Source organism: Taudactylus pleione, unplaced genomic scaffold (assembly GCF_031769625.1).
Source record: "Taudactylus pleione unplaced genomic scaffold, aTauple2 ptg000524l, whole genome shotgun sequence".
In the NCBI taxonomy this organism is placed as follows: domain Eukaryota; kingdom Metazoa; phylum Chordata; class Amphibia; order Anura; family Myobatrachidae; genus Taudactylus; species Taudactylus pleione.
In genome coordinates this window covers 1,213,537-1,230,252 of record NW_028284926.1, presented here as the reverse complement: position 1 = coordinate 1,230,252, position 16,716 = coordinate 1,213,537, and the positions used below count along the sequence as shown (strand labels likewise).

Here is a 16,716-nt window from a genome sequence, read left to right as displayed (position 1 = left end):
ATCTCCTTCGGTTTTGTCGAACATTGTAGTCATTCCTGAGTGTGTACCTCGATGTGAACGATAGATAAGGAGCCTCTCGCTCGCCTCAACTGCATATTTTCCCTACTCACTCTAATACCATAGATCCCACTTTTATCCCGGACTTGATCTACTCTTTGCCTAGTCCTTATTGTTTCTTTGTGACTTTCCAACGTTTAGGTCCTTTTTTATTAATTTCTTTCCTTTTACCGTTACTTCTCAGTGCATTTACTTCATGTTCTTGCTATCTATCTTTTGTTCTCCTCCTGACGCTATGTATTTATTACCAGTTATTTTTATGGCGCACACATTTTCCGCAGCGCTTATTCTAATCGACATTTGTAGTCTATCTGCTATTTTATGTTTTTACAGAGTTTTTGAATTCTCAACGTATTGAATGTTAAAAAAAAAAAAGTATTCTAAAACACAGTTAAACTTCAGAATTTCGAAAAGGAAAACATTCCGGGTGTGAAAGACAGTAACTGGTGTCGGTCGGGCTGTTCTGACATTACTGGCAAATTCGCCAGTTAAAGTTTTCAGCAGAGCAAGTCTACAAGCTTGTCAGCCCCACTCAGAGCTGCACACCTCTCACATAATGGCAATAGGCAAGAGCCTGATAGGCTTATACAGGTTGAGTCTCCAATATACAAAATGCTTGGGACCAGGGGTATTTTGGATTTCGGAATATTCCGTATTTTGGAATAATTGCATACCATACTGAAATGTCTTAGGAATATGGCCCAAATCTAAACACAGAATGCATTTATGATTCATATATACCTTATACACACAGCCTGAAAGTCATTTTATACAGTTTTTTCAATAATTTTGTGGTTCAAACAAAGTTTGTGTACATATACATACATGAAATTAATTTGTTTCATATACATATTATACACAAAGCCTATAGGCCATTTTATACTGTTTTTTTTTTTTGTAATAATTTTGTGTCTTAAACAAAGTTTATGTATATTTGACCATCAAAAAGCAAAGGTGTAACTATCTCAGTCATGCTGAAAATATTCCGTATTTCGGAATACTTGGATATGGGAGACTCAACCTGTATATAGTTTGTTATACACTTTAAGATATGTGATTCACTTCCGCAAGGCACAGAGGATAATGCTGGTGAAATAAGTGACTGTACTTGCTCAGAGAACTGCAAGAAATCGTTTCTCTTTTTCTCGCAAAACGCAATTCGTTCTTCTAAGCAATTTATTTGTAATTACCAGATGTACTCAGTTGCCTTGTTGTAACCATAAATAAGGGGTATTTAACATGCAGCCCTCCAGCTGCTGTGGAACTACATAATCCAGCCACAGTTTTGCTTTTAGGGCATGCTGGGATGTGTAGTTCCACAGCAGCTTGAAGGACCGCAATGTCGAATACCCCTGCCATAAAGGTTTATTGGCACAAATGTATCAGGATTATTTATTTGGGTGCATTCATTCATTTTCTTGCATGCTTTTATGCTAATGTCTTTGTACAGTATGGATTATCTATGAGCAGGTGATGATTGCAGCTCTAGACTGTGGACGTGATGACATAGCGATAGTAAGTAACATTATTTATCAATTATTTTAATCCTTGTTACGTTTTGCTCTTCCCAGTTGTTGTTTTTTTTTTTTTCCCAGTGTAAATTTACTGAAAAATCCTAATATACGTGTTAATTGTCGCCATTATCGAACCGTTTTAAATAGACATAATGCACCACACCCCCTATTTTCTATGGAAGAGTTATCAGATATGTTGTCCGCACTAATATTTTATACCGAATTGCTTAATAAGAATTAACGCTGTACACTCTTTGTCTCATTATTGGTATTTTTGATATATAGTCAGTTTTTAAACTATTAAACCTGTCCATTGAGATTTTTCTTACCCCACTATAAAATAATATAAATGTTATACAGGTTGAGTCTCCCATATCCAAAATGCTTGGGACCAGGGGTATTTTGGATAACGGAATATTCCGTATTTTGGAATATTTGCATTTAATGATGAGATATATTGGGAATAGGACCCAAATATACACACAGAATGCATTTAAGTATTATATACACCTTATACACACAGCATGCAGGTCATTTTATACAATATTTTCAATCATTTTGTGGCTCAAACAAAGTTTGTGTACAGAAATGAAATTAATTTGTTTCATATACACCTTATACACACAGCCTGTAGGTCATTTTATACATTATATTTAATAATTTGTGCCTTAGACAAAGTTTGTGTACATTGAACCATCAAAAATCAAAAGTTTAATTATCTCAGTCATGCCAAAAAAATTCGGAATATTCCGTATTTCGGAATATTTGGATACGGGAGACTCAACCTGTAATTAATTTAGCCACATATAGGTGATTTCTTTTTTTTCCATGTCATGTGTTGTGTAGAGACACGAGAAACAGCCTAGACATACCAGTGACGCTCTTATCTGCCGTGGTACCATTTAAGGTACCTATGAATTGGGGTTAGGCAGTTTATGGCTCTCCAACCGCTACGACACTACAAGTCCCAGCTGACCCTGTCAGCCAGATTAGGACCGGCTGTTACCAGCACGCAGTTGGAGAGCTGCAGGACATCTATTTGTGTTCCTGTATAGTTCCACTTACGACCGTGTATTTATGGGGTGAGTGATTTTTTTTCTTTAATGCACAGAATGTTTACAATTGGACAGCAGCTGAGATTGTTACTGCGCTTCAGTCTCTCACTAAGACATTGCTCCAAATGCTCTCGGACATATTCTCTGGTACGCTAGCGTATGCTGCACAGTCCTTATATACGTGTGCGTCTGCTGCTGCCGCAATAAAAGCGGGGGATCCGGTCAAAATCCCTACAAGACAGTATTCCGGCGCTGGCTTCCCAGGGGGGAGGAGAGTGTCAGGTTTAGGGTGCGGTGTGTTTTAGGTTTGCACTAGGGGGGGGACGGTTAGGATACTGACCGATATCATAACCCTGTCAGGATGTCGGCGTATGTATTCTGACCGCTGTTATCCCGAGCACCGGCATCTCTTACCCAACTTAGGCCCGTATTCAATTTGAGCCGAGCCGCGATACTTTTTCGACCGACATCGCATGTTTTGAAAAGTATCGCGCGCGTGCCTGCGTCGCCGTATTCAATTTGAAAGTAGGCGTAAACGGGAACCGGCGAAACTTAAACAAGCGGAAAGTACTGTCAGATTTGGGGAAATCAGCCTGACACCCCCCCAAAAGATGCTCTGACATGGGGGTTCCCTATGGTACTTGGCTTGCTGAAGGTATTTGGTGTTTTTAAACGGGCTCAATAGCTGCTAAATAGCGTTTTTGTATAAGTGATGCAGAATAGTATTCAAGAGTATTTTTTGCAGAATATAACTTATCCCAGCAAATTTGGGGTACTTGAAAATGGGGGTCAGCATATTTTAAAGTTGCTAAAGTGAAGTTGAAAAAAATCGTGAAAAATCCACCTGCCGCAAGCCCCTGCAATGTAAAAAACACTTGGGGCATACTTGGGGACCCCCCAGAGTCAAGTTCGCTAGTTTTTATTTTTGTCCCCCAACATTTTTTCCAATCAGTGATTTTTTGGGGTGTCCTTAAGTGCGTTTTTTTTAAATTTTGACACAGTTTACCTTTGGGGGACTGTCTGAAGGTGGCGGGGGGCTTCCCGCAACGTTGCACCCCAAAATCCCAATTCTGCACTTTTTTCTGCCTCCCGTTCATAGGCGAAACTTTTTCGCCTATTACATTGCATCAAATTGAATACGGAGTAAAATCAAAACAGGTGAAAATGACGTCTTCGGCGAAAAGTTTTCGCCAAAAACACGCGAAAACTGCCTTTCGCTCCAAATTGAATACGGCCCTTAAAAGCAGAAGCGGCTTCCCAGTGGAAGCGATGTCTGCTAATCACAGTCTGGACTGGCCAGTTACTAGAGGAGAAAACACCTCGCCCTGGGGCTGCCTGTCTAACGTGATTACCAGAAAGTGCTTCCAAAGGGATGTCATTGCTAATTCACATAATGGGGGACTGAGGGCTCACAGGGGCTGGGCGGATTGTACTGGGGGGGTGGGGGGTCTATCAAAAACCAATATTTTGGAGGATATTCTGCAAATATTCCTCAATAAGTATGCCCCTAAATGTTAATTCCAAATGGTTAAATTCTATGTGGTCAATCCAATTAGGTGTGAAGAGGCAAATTGCCATTGGAACGGCATAGAAACGCCAGCAACAGCGCAACAAGTCACCCGCCTCGTGACCCAATCTCACCCCGCACTCGCACGTTTTTTTCTCTCATCCCTATAGTGTTACAAACAGAAATGTGCGTGTCTGGTGATACTGTAACTGGCATATAGCCGCACTTACTCGCGGGTGCGAAGAACGCGCACCTAATTGGATCGAGCCCTATGTATGGATCTGTATGGTGAAGATAAAACTGTACAATACATTCTTCATTATATGTTACAGCTTTTAGTTTCCGCCCTGTGAGGAGCAGCCCCGTGTGTTTGTAATGTTGGTCATTAATCTGTGCCCACTTCTCTTTTTTGTTTTGAAGTCTTGTCTACAAGAATTACGAAGGCAGTTTCCCGGCAGCCACAGGGTGAAGAAACTTACTGGCATGCGGTTCGAGGCTATGGAGAGGTAACCTAACCGATGACATGCATGTTGCAGATGTTGGTTAGCAAAATCTTAGTTTTTTTTCCTAATTAGATTTTTTTGGGGTCTCTTCTTCCATTGCTTGATTGGATGCTGCTGTAACCTGTTCTGCGATAGAGAGTTGCGCAAAAGCAGAGTAAACGCCGCAATATGTTTAAGATAAATAGTTAGCAATGTTGAACACTTGCTCCAGTCGCTAACGGCCAGATGCTTATTTTGTTATTTGCTTAGAGCAGACTCCGTTTATAGCCATAGATTGTGTGTGTGAATAATAACAGGGGTATTCAATATGGGTGCGATAACAACATCGTTTTTGCGTTAATATCGGAGGTATGACGTCATTATTGCAGGTTTGACTTTTACACCGTATTCAATTTCAAAGACTTATCGCAGTTTCGAAAAGTCTTTGATAAAAAAAACGGGGATAACTTTTCACCATTGAATAGGTGTGGAAAAAAAGTGCAGAATTGGGGTTTAGGGGTGCAGGCTTAGAAAAAAATAGCCTGCACCCCTGGGAATGACATTTAAAAAAGAACTGTGTCAAAAAAAAAGTAAAAAAAAAAAAAAAAAAAAATTGGAACACCCCAAAAAATTAATTTAAAAATTGGGGTAAAAAAAAAAAAAAGGGAAAAAATTGTTTAACAATAGGGAAATAGGTTCTGGGCTATTCTGCATGTATGCGGCAGGTGTATTCTAGAATAGAATTATAGCGGCAGGTGCACAAATGCAGAATTTAAAAAAAATTACTTTAGGGACTTAAAAATATGCTAGTACCCATTTTCATGTACCCCAAATTTGATGGGACCACTTAAAAAAAACTTAAAAAATAACCTAAGTGCTCTTCTGCATCACTTCTTCAATGTCGGGAAAAAAGCACCTGCTGCGGCTATTTAAATCCCCGACTTTCAATTAAAGGCTAAAACGGGGGTACCCATAGTGTTCCCCCATGTTTTTACAACTTTAGGGGGGTCTTACAATTATTTTAAGGAAAAATTCGTAACTTTACGCAAATCCAACTTCTGAGTTTCCCGTTTTCGTTAATTTTATATTGAATACGGGGATAAGCGGGAGCGCGCACCATACCTTAACGCAGAAAAAAACTCCGATATGAAACGTTAACTTCGACAGTGAAATTAACGTTTCATATGGAATACCCCTCTGTCTTTTGTGTCCTCGGAATATTACTCTTTAAAAGTAAAAAAATAATACATCTTCCGCACACCTTAGTAAATTTAACTGCAATTAGGATTTTAGTACTGTTTGATTTTTCAGCATTTCCATATTTTGTCACTGTCTGAAAATCAACTGCAAACAACTCTTAACAAAATAGAAATCACGATTTTTGTGGATTCATAGGAGAATTTATTCTGGAATCCTATCATTACCGGTTTTATTGCTGTTATCTGCCATTTTGTTGGAGCAGCACAGTAACACGGTGGTCAGCACTGCTGCCTCACAGCACTCATGAGTTCATTTCTCTGACCAGGGCACTATCTGTGTGAAGTTTCTATGTTCTCCACATGTTTACGTGTGTTTCCTCCGGTGTTTGCTTTGGGTTCTCCCAGACTCCACGTGGAGCTTTATAAAAAAAAAAAAAAAATGATTATAATCTAGATTGGATATATGTTCCAAAGGCTGTTAACCTGGAGCTCTTTAACTGTACAGGACATTCACTTTTAGACCTCTGAGACCGTCAGTCCCTTGGGAGAGAATAGGGATCCATTGCAAAGCGAGATCCACTACCCACCCAGCCCTCTTCCAGTGATACGGATAGCGGTGGCGAGCTGAGATTCTGGATCCTGGTCTCAGATGTAACAACATGAGGGGAACAAATTCACGTCCATTACGTTTTATCGCAGAACAAAAAGGGAATTATTTTTGAGCAGACAGACCCTAACCCTACTCTGCAGCTAAATGTGTTTCCGTATTCTGTTCACAAACGAATGATAGCTGCCATGTTTAACCTTGATTTCCCATTCCAAGTACAGGGATCCACAGATGTTTCTAGTGGACTTAGGGCCTGATTCAGAGCCGTTCGCACGATGTGTATGCAAATTGCGTAGGCTGTGCTATCACACAGCAATGCATTAGCACGCCCAGTATTTCTTAAAGAGCGATCACATAATGTATGCAGACACCCACCAGCCTGTCTTAAGACGCCGACTTGTGCACGTCATGTCCAGGAAGTGTATGCAACCATCGGTACATCGGATGCTATCGCAACGCTTGAGGATGACCATACCCTGCCGTAAGCACTACCGAACACTTCAGTGTAAAAACAAGCCAGGTGACGTGTACTATGATGCTGTCTTATAATTACACACACCTCTAACACGTCGTTGAGATGCTCGGGCACGCCTGCGTTTGCACCTCCACTCCCCCATTTATAATGGTCAGCCCCTGTTGCCACTTACAAACGGCTTCCCTGTCACTCACTCTGCTGGGCTGTCTATGCGCAGCGAGCGAATGCATTGTGAACTTCGCTAAGGTATGCGCATGCGCGCTGCGATGTATACGTACAATGCATACACACTGCACACCAGCAGCAAGAGTATGCATCTTAGCGAGCGGGTCTGAATGAGCTCCCTAATCCTCACTTACCATCCAGGTTAGTTTTTACCTATGCTTCATCTATGTCGCATACTGTACCCCATGCATACCATTGTACACGAGTTCCAAATGGCCACTAATGTGGCGGTTTCGACACAAACACTTGGCAGGGCGGCCCAGGCACTTGCAGTTCTACGGAAACAGCGAATGTTTTTATCAGGACGACAATCCCACCTGTCATGTTTCCAGGGCGACGCTGGACTGGTTTACAGACATTCAGTAACCCGGATGGACTGGCCAGCTCAGAGTCCAGATTGTAACCCCGCTGAGAACCTCTGGGAGGAATTAGAGTGACTGGTGCGTTCTAGGCTGACTCCTTCTTCACTGTCACATTCGGTCACTGTACATAAGGCGGAATGACAACACATAGCCCCTGCTGCAGTCCAGGAACTTGTGGACTGCTTGCCAAGAAGGGTGTCTGCAGTAATGACTGCGCGTGATGGACCTACAAAGTACTGACGTTAATAACATCTTGCTGATCTATTTGCTGTCAGTATCCAATCACTTTTGCTTATTTACTGTAGGAGTGACTGCGGCACTGAAGCAACTGTGCAAACTGACCAGATGGGCAGGTTATGAGGTTTCCTAAGTTGTTGGAAATTATTCATTAGAACCAATTATTTCTGCCTTCACATGGAGAACTGCTCTGCAACAGATCCTGTCCGTCCTAACATTTAATAAAGAATAACGGGGTATTTCTTCTTCAGGATCCATAGGGATCCACAGGGATACCATGGGGATAATGTGCTTGGAGTGATCCTGGCACCAAACAGTTAAGCTTTCAGCTCCACAGGATGCCTCTGGTCCTCCTCCACATATACCCCGCACCTGGCCACAGGCATTCTGTTGTTCGTTTGGTTCGGCAGGATTCAGGCGCACCTTTGTAGCAGTCCCAAGCTTTTGATTTTATTTTCTATGTCTTTGACTAAGCAGTGCTGAGCATCTGTATTAAGTCGCATGCACTGCGACTCCGTCTACTTCTGCCGGGCCGCAACACCATTAACATCTCTGGTGATTTTGGCGGGTCATGGCAGAGCTTGCTCGCTGCGATGCTGGGGCCCGGACTGCAACCGGATGCAAGGAGATGTCAGGTAAGGCGATTCCTTGATTACGAGGAATCGCGTGTGACACTACTTGCTTCCGGCGCTAGAGACTAACCGGAAGCCGCTGCAGTGAAGGCCCGCTGTGTCAGCTCCCTCACTAGACTACTGGGACCTTATCGTCTGACATCGGAGATTGGCAGCAGACGCTTATGCTGCCATGAGACTAGCGTACCCGGTCAGTTGATGCAGGTTAGGGGAGGCAGCTCCTCCCCCGACCCAGACAAAGATCCATCAAAGGTTTTCGCGCGTCTGGGTTGCTCCTCCTACCCTCCTTGTGTAAATGAGACGCTCACAGTCCACTATCGGTGCTCTGCTGAAGCGATTTAGTCTCAGGAGGTTTTAGGTCAGTCTCCCTGTATACCTCTCCCTCGGGTCAGGTATATGGTGCTCTATATCCTTCCAAACCTTGAGGGGGGAAGGCTGTGGGTAGGGTTATGCGTGGGCAGAAAGGATTAAGGTCAGGCTGCGGGAGGGAAGGGTTAGGCTGTGGGAGGGGAGTGTTAGGGTTAGGCAGCAGGAGGGAAAGGTTAGGCTGTGGGATGGGAATGTTAGGGTTAGGCAGCAGGAGGGAAGGGCTAGCATGTTGGAGGGGAGGGTTAGGGTGCAGGAGAGAAGGGCTAGGCTGTGGCAGGGGAGGGTTGGGGTGCAGGAGAGAAGGGCTAGGCTGTGGCAGGGGAGGGTTGGGGTGCAGGAGAGAAGGGCTAGGCTGTGGGAGTGGAAGGTTAGGGTTAGGCTGAAGGAAGGGAGTGTTATGGTTAGGCAGCAGGAAGGAAAGGCTAGGCCGTGGGAGGGGAGTGTTAGGCTGCAGGAGGGAAGTGCTAGGCTGTGGGAGGGGAGTGTTAGGCTGCAGGAGGGAAGGTCTAGGCTGTGGGAGGGGAGGGTTCGGGTGCAGGAGGGAAGTGCTAGGCTGTGGGAGGGGAGTGTTAGGCTGCAGGAGGGAAGGTCTAGGCTGTGGGAGGGGAGGGTTCGGGTGCAGGAGGGAAGGGCTGGGCTGTGGGAGGGGAGTATTAGGGTTATGCAGCAGGAAGGAAGGGCTAGGCTGTGGGAGGGGAGTGTTAGGGTGCAGGAGGGAAGGGCTAGGCTGTGGGAGGGGAGTGTTAGGGTTAGGCAGCAGGAGGGAAGGGCTAGGCTGTGGGAGGGGAGTGTTAGGGTGCAGGAGGGAAGGGCTAGGCTGTGGGAGGGGAGTGTTAGGGTTAGGCAGCAGGAGGGAAGGGCTAGGCCGTGGGAGGGGAGTGTTAGGCTGCAGGAGGGAAGTGCTAGGCTGTGGGAGGGGAGTGTTAGGCTGCAGGAGGGAAGGTCTAGGCTGTGGGAGGGGAGGGTTCGGGTGCAGGAGGGAAGTGCTAGGCTGTGGGAGGGGAGTGTTAGGCTGCAGGAGGGAAGGTCTAGGCTGTGGGAGGGGAGGGTTCGGGTGCAGGAGGGAAGGGCTGGGCTGTGGGAGGGGAGTATTAGGGTTATGCAGCACTAAGGAAGGGCTAGGCTGTGGGAGGGGAGTGTTAGGGTGCAGGAGGGAAGGGCTAGGCTGTGGGAGGGGAGTGTTAGGGTTAGGCAGCAGGAGGGAAAGGTTAGGCTGTGGGATGGGAATGTTAGGGTTAGGCAGCAGGAGGGAAGGGCTAGCATGTTGGAGGGGAGGGTTAGGGTGCAGGAGAGAAGGGCTAGGCTGTGGCAGGGGAGGGTTGGGGTGCAGGAGAGAAGGGCTAGGCTGTGGCAGGGGAGGGTTGGGGTGCAGGAGAGAAGGGCTAGGCTGTGGGAGTGGAAGGTTAGGGTTAGGCTGCAGGAAGGGAGTGTTATGGTTAGGCAGCAGGAAGGAAAGGCTAGGCCGTGGGAGGGGAGTGTTAGGCTGCAGGAGGGAAGTGCTAGGCTGTGGGAGGGGAGTGTTAGGCTGCAGGAGGGAAGGTCTAGGCTGTGGGAGGGGAGGGTTCGGGTGCAGGAGGGAAGTGCTAGGCTGTGGGAGGGGAGTGTTAGGCTGCAGGAGGGAAGGTCTAGGCTGTGGGAGGGGAGGGTTCGGGTGCAGGAGGGAAGGGCTGGGCTGTGGGAGGGGAGTATTAGGGTTATGCAGCAGGAAGGAAGGGCTAGGCTGTGGGAGGGGAGTGTTAGGGTGCAGGAGGGAAGGGCTAGGCTGTGGGAGGGGAGTGTTAGGGTTAGGCAGCAGGAGGGAAGGGCTAGGCTGTGGGAGGGGAGTGTTAGGGTGCAGGAGGGAAGGGCTAGGCTGTGGGAGGGGAGTGTTAGGGTTAGGCAGCAGGAGGGAAGGGCTAGGCCGTGGGAGGGGAGTGTTAGGCTGCAGGAGGGAAGTGCTAGGCTGTGGGAGGGGAGTGTTAGGCTGCAGGAGGGAAGGTCTAGGCTGTGGGAGGGGAGGGTTCGGGTGCAGGAGGGAAGTGCTAGGCTGTGGGAGGGGAGTGTTAGGCTGCAGGAGGGAAGGTCTAGGCTGTGGGAGGGGAGGGTTCGGGTGCAGGAGGGAAGGGCTGGGCTGTGGGAGGGGAGTATTAGGGTTATACAGCAGGAAGGAAGGGCTAGGCTGTGGGAGGGGAGTGTTAGGGTGCAGGAGGGAAGGGCTAGGCTGTGGGAGGGGAGTGTTAGGGTTAGGCAGCAGGAGGGAAGGGCTAGGCTGTGGGAGGGGAGTGTTAGGGTGCAGGAGGGAAGGGCTAGGCTGTGGGAGGGGAGTGTTAGGGTTAGGCAGCAGGAGGGAAGGGCTAGGCTGTGGGAGGGGAGTGCTAGGTAGCAAGATGGAAGTGCAAGGCTGTGGGAGGGGAGTGTTAGGGTTGGGCTGTGGGAGGGTTAGGGTTAGGCTGTGGGAGGGGAGGGTTAGGGTTAGCCTGTGGGAGGGGAGGGTTAGGGTTAGGCTGTGGGAGGGGAGGGTTAAAAAAATAGATGTATACAAAAATATAATTGGGTTAAAATTGTAGAAACCAGAGGAAAGGTCTAAAAGTTACATCCATGGCCACTCCATATTCTGCAGTACATACCTGTCCTCCCCATGAACACTACATTCCTGCCCTACTGCATTAACACCTCTACATCACTGCACTACCTCCCCACACTACATCACTGTACTAAATCATTGTACTATATCTCATAACTAAAGCAATGTACTACCTTCCTACAGTACATCACTGTACTAAATCATTGTACTATATCTCATAACTACAGCAATGTACTACCTTCCTACACTACATCACTTTACTACATCATTGTACTATATCCAATAACTACAGCACTGTACTATCTTCCTACTCTACAGAGCTGTACTACATCATTGTACTATATCCCCTGACTACAGCACTGTACTACCTCCCTACACTACAGCACTGTACTACCTCCCTACACTACAGCACTGTACTACCTCCCTACACTACAGCACTGTACTACCTCCCTACACTACAGCACTGTACTACCTCCCTACACTACAGCACTGTACTACCTCCCTACACTACAGCACTGTACTACCTCCCTACACTACAGCACTGTACTACCTCCCTACACTACAGCACTGTACTACCTCCCTACACTACAGCACTGTACTACCTCCCTACACTACAGCACTGTACTACCTCCCTACACTACAGCACTGTACTACCTCCCTACACTACAGCACTGTACTACCTCCCTACACTACAGCACTGTACTACCTCCCTACACTACAGCACTGTACTACCTCCCTACACTACAGCACTGTACTACCTCCCTACACTACAGCACTGTACTACCTCCCTACACTACAGCACTGTACTACCTCCCTACACTACAGCACTGTACTACCTCCCTACACTACAGCACTGTACTACCTCCCTACACTACAGCACTGTACTACCTCCCTACACTACAGCACTGTACTACCTCCCTACACTACAGCACTGTACTACCTCACTGTACTACCTTCCTACACTACAGCACTGTACTACCTCCCTACACTACAGCACTGTACTACCTCCCTACACTACAGCACTGTACTACCTCCCTACACTACAGCACTGTACTACCTCCCTACACTACAGCACTGTACTACCTCCCTACACTACAGCACTGTACTACATCACTGTACTACCTTCCTACACTACATCACTTTACTACATCATTGTACTATATCCCATAACTACATCATTGTACTATATCCCATAACTACAGCACTGTACTATATCCCATAACTACAGCACTGTACTATATCCCATAACTACAGCACTGTACTATATCCCATAACTACAGCACTGTACTATATCCCATAACTACAGCACTGTACTATATCCCATAACTACAGCACTGTACTATATCCCATAACTACAGCACTGTACTATATCCCATAACTACAGCACTGTACTATATCCCATAACTACAGCACTGTACTATATCCCTACACTACAGCACTGTACTATATCCCTACACTACAGCACTGTACTATATCCCTACACTACAGCACTGTACTATATCCCTACACTACAGCACTGTACTACATCCCTACACTACAGCACTGTACTATATCCCTACACTACAGCACTGTACTACCTCCCTACACTACATCACTGGTACTACATCATTGTACTATATCTCATAACTACAGCACTGTACTACATCATTGTACTGTATATCATAACTACATCACTGGTACTACATCATTGTACTATATCTCATAACTACAGCACTGTACTACATCATTGTACTATATCTCATAACTACAGCACTGTACTACATCATTGTACTATATCTCATAACTACAGCACTGTACTACATCATTGTACTATATCTCATAACTACAGCACTGTACTACATCATTGTACTATATCTCATAACTACAGCACTGTACTACCTCCCCACACTACAGAACTGTACTACATCATTGTACTATATCCCATAACTACAACACTGTACTACCTCCCCACACTACATCATTGAGGTCTGTGCCCACTGATGTTCGACTCTGCATAAGCGCTTTTTTAAAGACTTTTCTACAGGGTAGAGGTCGCTCCCCCTTTAAATCCCTTCCCCCTATCTATTCCACTACACCACACTAATCCCCACACAGTACACTTTTATCACTTTTAATCTTAATTTGAAAGGGTTGAGAACCCTGATGAGAATGGATAGCAGAGAGACATCCCCATCATACTTGATAAATAATAGTTATCCTTATAAGGCCCTTTGTATCATATTTAATAAGTTTCTATGGGGGCAATTCAAATGTTTTTTTGGCACCTAAACGCAACGGGCGGCAGACTGAGCGATTCAAGTGCCATGCATCATGTGCGCGCCCAAAATCTCAGGGTTTAACCGCGTATAGCAGCGAACACCATCTTAAATCCTGTTTTCGGTGGACAAACTACCGTTCGGGGCACCGAAACAGCCGATCACACATTTCTGCTCGCCACCCGGGAGGCAGCGAGCAGAAATGTGTGCTGCCGCGCAATACGTGCCCAAATGGAGTAACAATTGAATTGCTCCATCGGGCGCCCAAAAGAAATAGCTACGGCTAAAACAACTGAATCGCCCCCTATGACTTTCATGCGTCGCGCTTTACATATGCTTTGTACAACGGTAATTGACTAAAGCACCTGTCCAGGAAATCCTCTTTCTAAAACATACAAAATTGTTTTACTGAATGCGTACGAAAATTAATTTCAAATTTGAACCCTATTTTGAAACAGTTTTTTTTTTTTCCCTCTGTCCCTGTACCAAGGAACTTGCAAACCGTATAATTAGAAGCGTTGTATATTGTACCGTGTTCTGTGTGTCATAATGTCAGCATGAAAGGTTTATAAATCTCTCTTTCTGGCAAATTGAATCTTTTTTTTTTTTTTCTTTTTTTTTTTTACTTGTGCTGAATCGTCGGGTTTGTTTAGCTCTTATGTATATTTTCTGGAACTAATTTTCCATAAGTGGTTTTCACTTTCCTTTTTGGAACAGGTACGATGATGCTCTCCAGATATATGACAGGATATTACAAGAAGATCCAACTAACACAGTAAGTCAAATATTGTGACTGTAATAGGTAATTTGAGAGTAGCCCTCTGAGAGTTTACTCTTGGCTATCAAAATATTGCTTCAAATCATTCTCGCTCTCCCACAGGGAAATGTATTTCTTTTAATTATTATATAGAAGTCTATATAGTTTGTGTTTATTTTAGGATCTTGGACATATTACTTTGCTTTGCACTGTAAACGCAGCGGAAGAGTACAAAAAAAAACTAGTAATATTACAACTTTGTTTCCAGAAAGAGAGATTTCAGGGTTTCAAAGAGTTTTTTTTTTTTTATGTAAACTGCTGTTACTTGTGCTATTAATACACCGTTGTGCGCAATTGTTAGGGATACAAAGTGCACTTTTGTGTTGACTCTTTTTGAAAAATATCATTAGATTCAGGGTTGCATAAAATTGGATATAACAAAATAAATAAATCAAAAACTGATTTATTTGATTTAAAAAGGTTTTATTTTTACATTTTTTTTTTTAAATAAACGTTTAGGAATTTAAAATGTTTACTTAAAATTAATTTTCATAAAAAATCCTATTTAATTCCCAAAAAACTGATTTAAATCAAATCAGTTTTTGATTTTTATATATTTTTTTTAAATCCAATTTTATGCAACCCTGATAGATTATAAAGTATTTTCATTTCTTACTTTTATTCAAAGCCTTGAAGAAATGCACATGTACTCCTGTCTATTAGCTTTCACGTTTTGCTAAAATAGGTCCTAGATGCCTTTGTGCGATAGTCACACACTTCATTAATTTTCGGAATAATTGGACCTCTGGCTTGCACAGCTTTATTACTGTGTATGTTCCATCCAAGCACTGTGGCAACTGGTTATAACGGTTAGTTTATATTAAGAAACCATTAGCCGCAGTTGCACTAGCAGGCTCGTTGTTCGTAGTAATCAAAGCGAAGGGCTAATGATTTCCTCAAGTTAGGTCATTTCCCGATCATAGATGCAGAGATGGACAGAGACTGGAATTGGATCAACACCAAGTCACGTTATTCTCTTTTATGCATGCCATTATTTTATTATCTTCATTCAGTGGATGGGAAATCCGGAGACCACTGTAATTCCATGGGCGCCCCTGATAGTGACATTTATTGTAAATATTTTGCAGTTACGCTCTTTGCAGCTTAGATGCAATTTTGCAATTACAAATGTAAAATTATCCTGCCAGGGGTAATGCTAGTTTTATTATTTTGCCGTCATTACCTGTTTGAGGATCGATTTTTATTTTTTTTTTCCCTTCGTAAATAACACAAATGGAAAACAAAACCTGCATAAAAATTTGCAGCAGCTTGTACATGTCTCACCCGTGGAAAGTTGTAAATCCCTTTTTTTGGGTTTGAAAGTTTTTCTTGCGAAAGCTAAATAGAATCGTTTTGATAAATTGTCAGGTATTAGGATTGTTTACATATCCCCTACCTACTGAACATTGCCATATGTACATGCGGCTGCTGTTAGGGTAGGGGGGCCGTGTGTGTGGGGGGGGGGAGGGGGGGGCTACTCTTGATTCTAAGCACAGCCTTTGCCGAGTTTATTTTGGCAGTCAAAACAGACGATGACTTTTTCTTGTGTGTGCGCTGACACATGGAGTTGCTTAGATTATAGTATAAAGCAGGAATACAGGGACTTTTAAGCCCGCCAAACGGCCCCCTCTTGGCTTACTCGTTTTAACACTTCCTATTTTGAATGTAATTTTATCGGCTCCTTCGGGACAGGCTTCGCCTTTACGGTGTCGCTGCCCTGAACACACCCATACATAAAGCAGGTGATATCTCAGGCTGCTCCAGTATTTATGGAAGTCCTAGCATGCTGACACTTGTAGTGCAGAGTAACTAGAGATCCACCGATTTTAGTTTATATGTCCAATGAAGTTTTTATGTATTAGAGAAGTTTTTAAGTTTTATGCTGTAATGACGGAAGTTTTTTTTTTTTTTACCAATACTTGATTTTGATGTAAAAAGTTAGTTTAGTAATCATTGCTAAAACTTCCCATGCTGCATACACACGTAAAGATTTTCTGTCCAACCATCAAACTAGTTGATTGGTTGGAATGAAAATCTGGTAAGGTATGGGAGTAACTGATGATCAGCAATTTGCTCCCAAACGCCAGAAAATGGACAATAATTGTTGTTTGAACAAATTGTTTAGATCAAACATTTAGCAAACTTGTCTGACGACCATTTTTATCTGTTTTCTGGTATTTAGGAGCAAATTGCTGATCATCAGTTACTCCCATACCTTACCAGATTTTCACTCCAACCAATCAACTAGTTGGATGGTTGGACAGAAAATCTTTACGTGTGTACCCAGTTTTACAGTATTTAAAGTAAACTTTTGTCCCTTAGCACTTTTAAGCATGAAGGTAAATGTTCAGCCCTTCAGC

General features: G+C 44.2%; 1 protein-coding gene across 2 annotated transcripts in view; it reads left to right on the top strand.

Annotated features, from left to right (window-relative positions):
• The window catches only part of EMC2 (ER membrane protein complex subunit 2), a 71,911-nt gene that overhangs the window by 26,460 nt on the left and 28,735 nt on the right, over positions 1-16,716 (top strand). For both annotated transcript variants that reach the window (XM_088450792.1, XM_088450791.1), the window contains exons 4-6: positions 1,508-1,572; positions 4,554-4,639; positions 14,257-14,314. In XM_088450792.1, the coding sequence (XP_088306918.1) occupies positions 1,508-1,572; positions 4,554-4,639; positions 14,257-14,314 (209 nt within the window). The remainder of the gene's footprint in view (positions 1-1,507; positions 1,573-4,553; positions 4,640-14,256; positions 14,315-16,716) is intronic.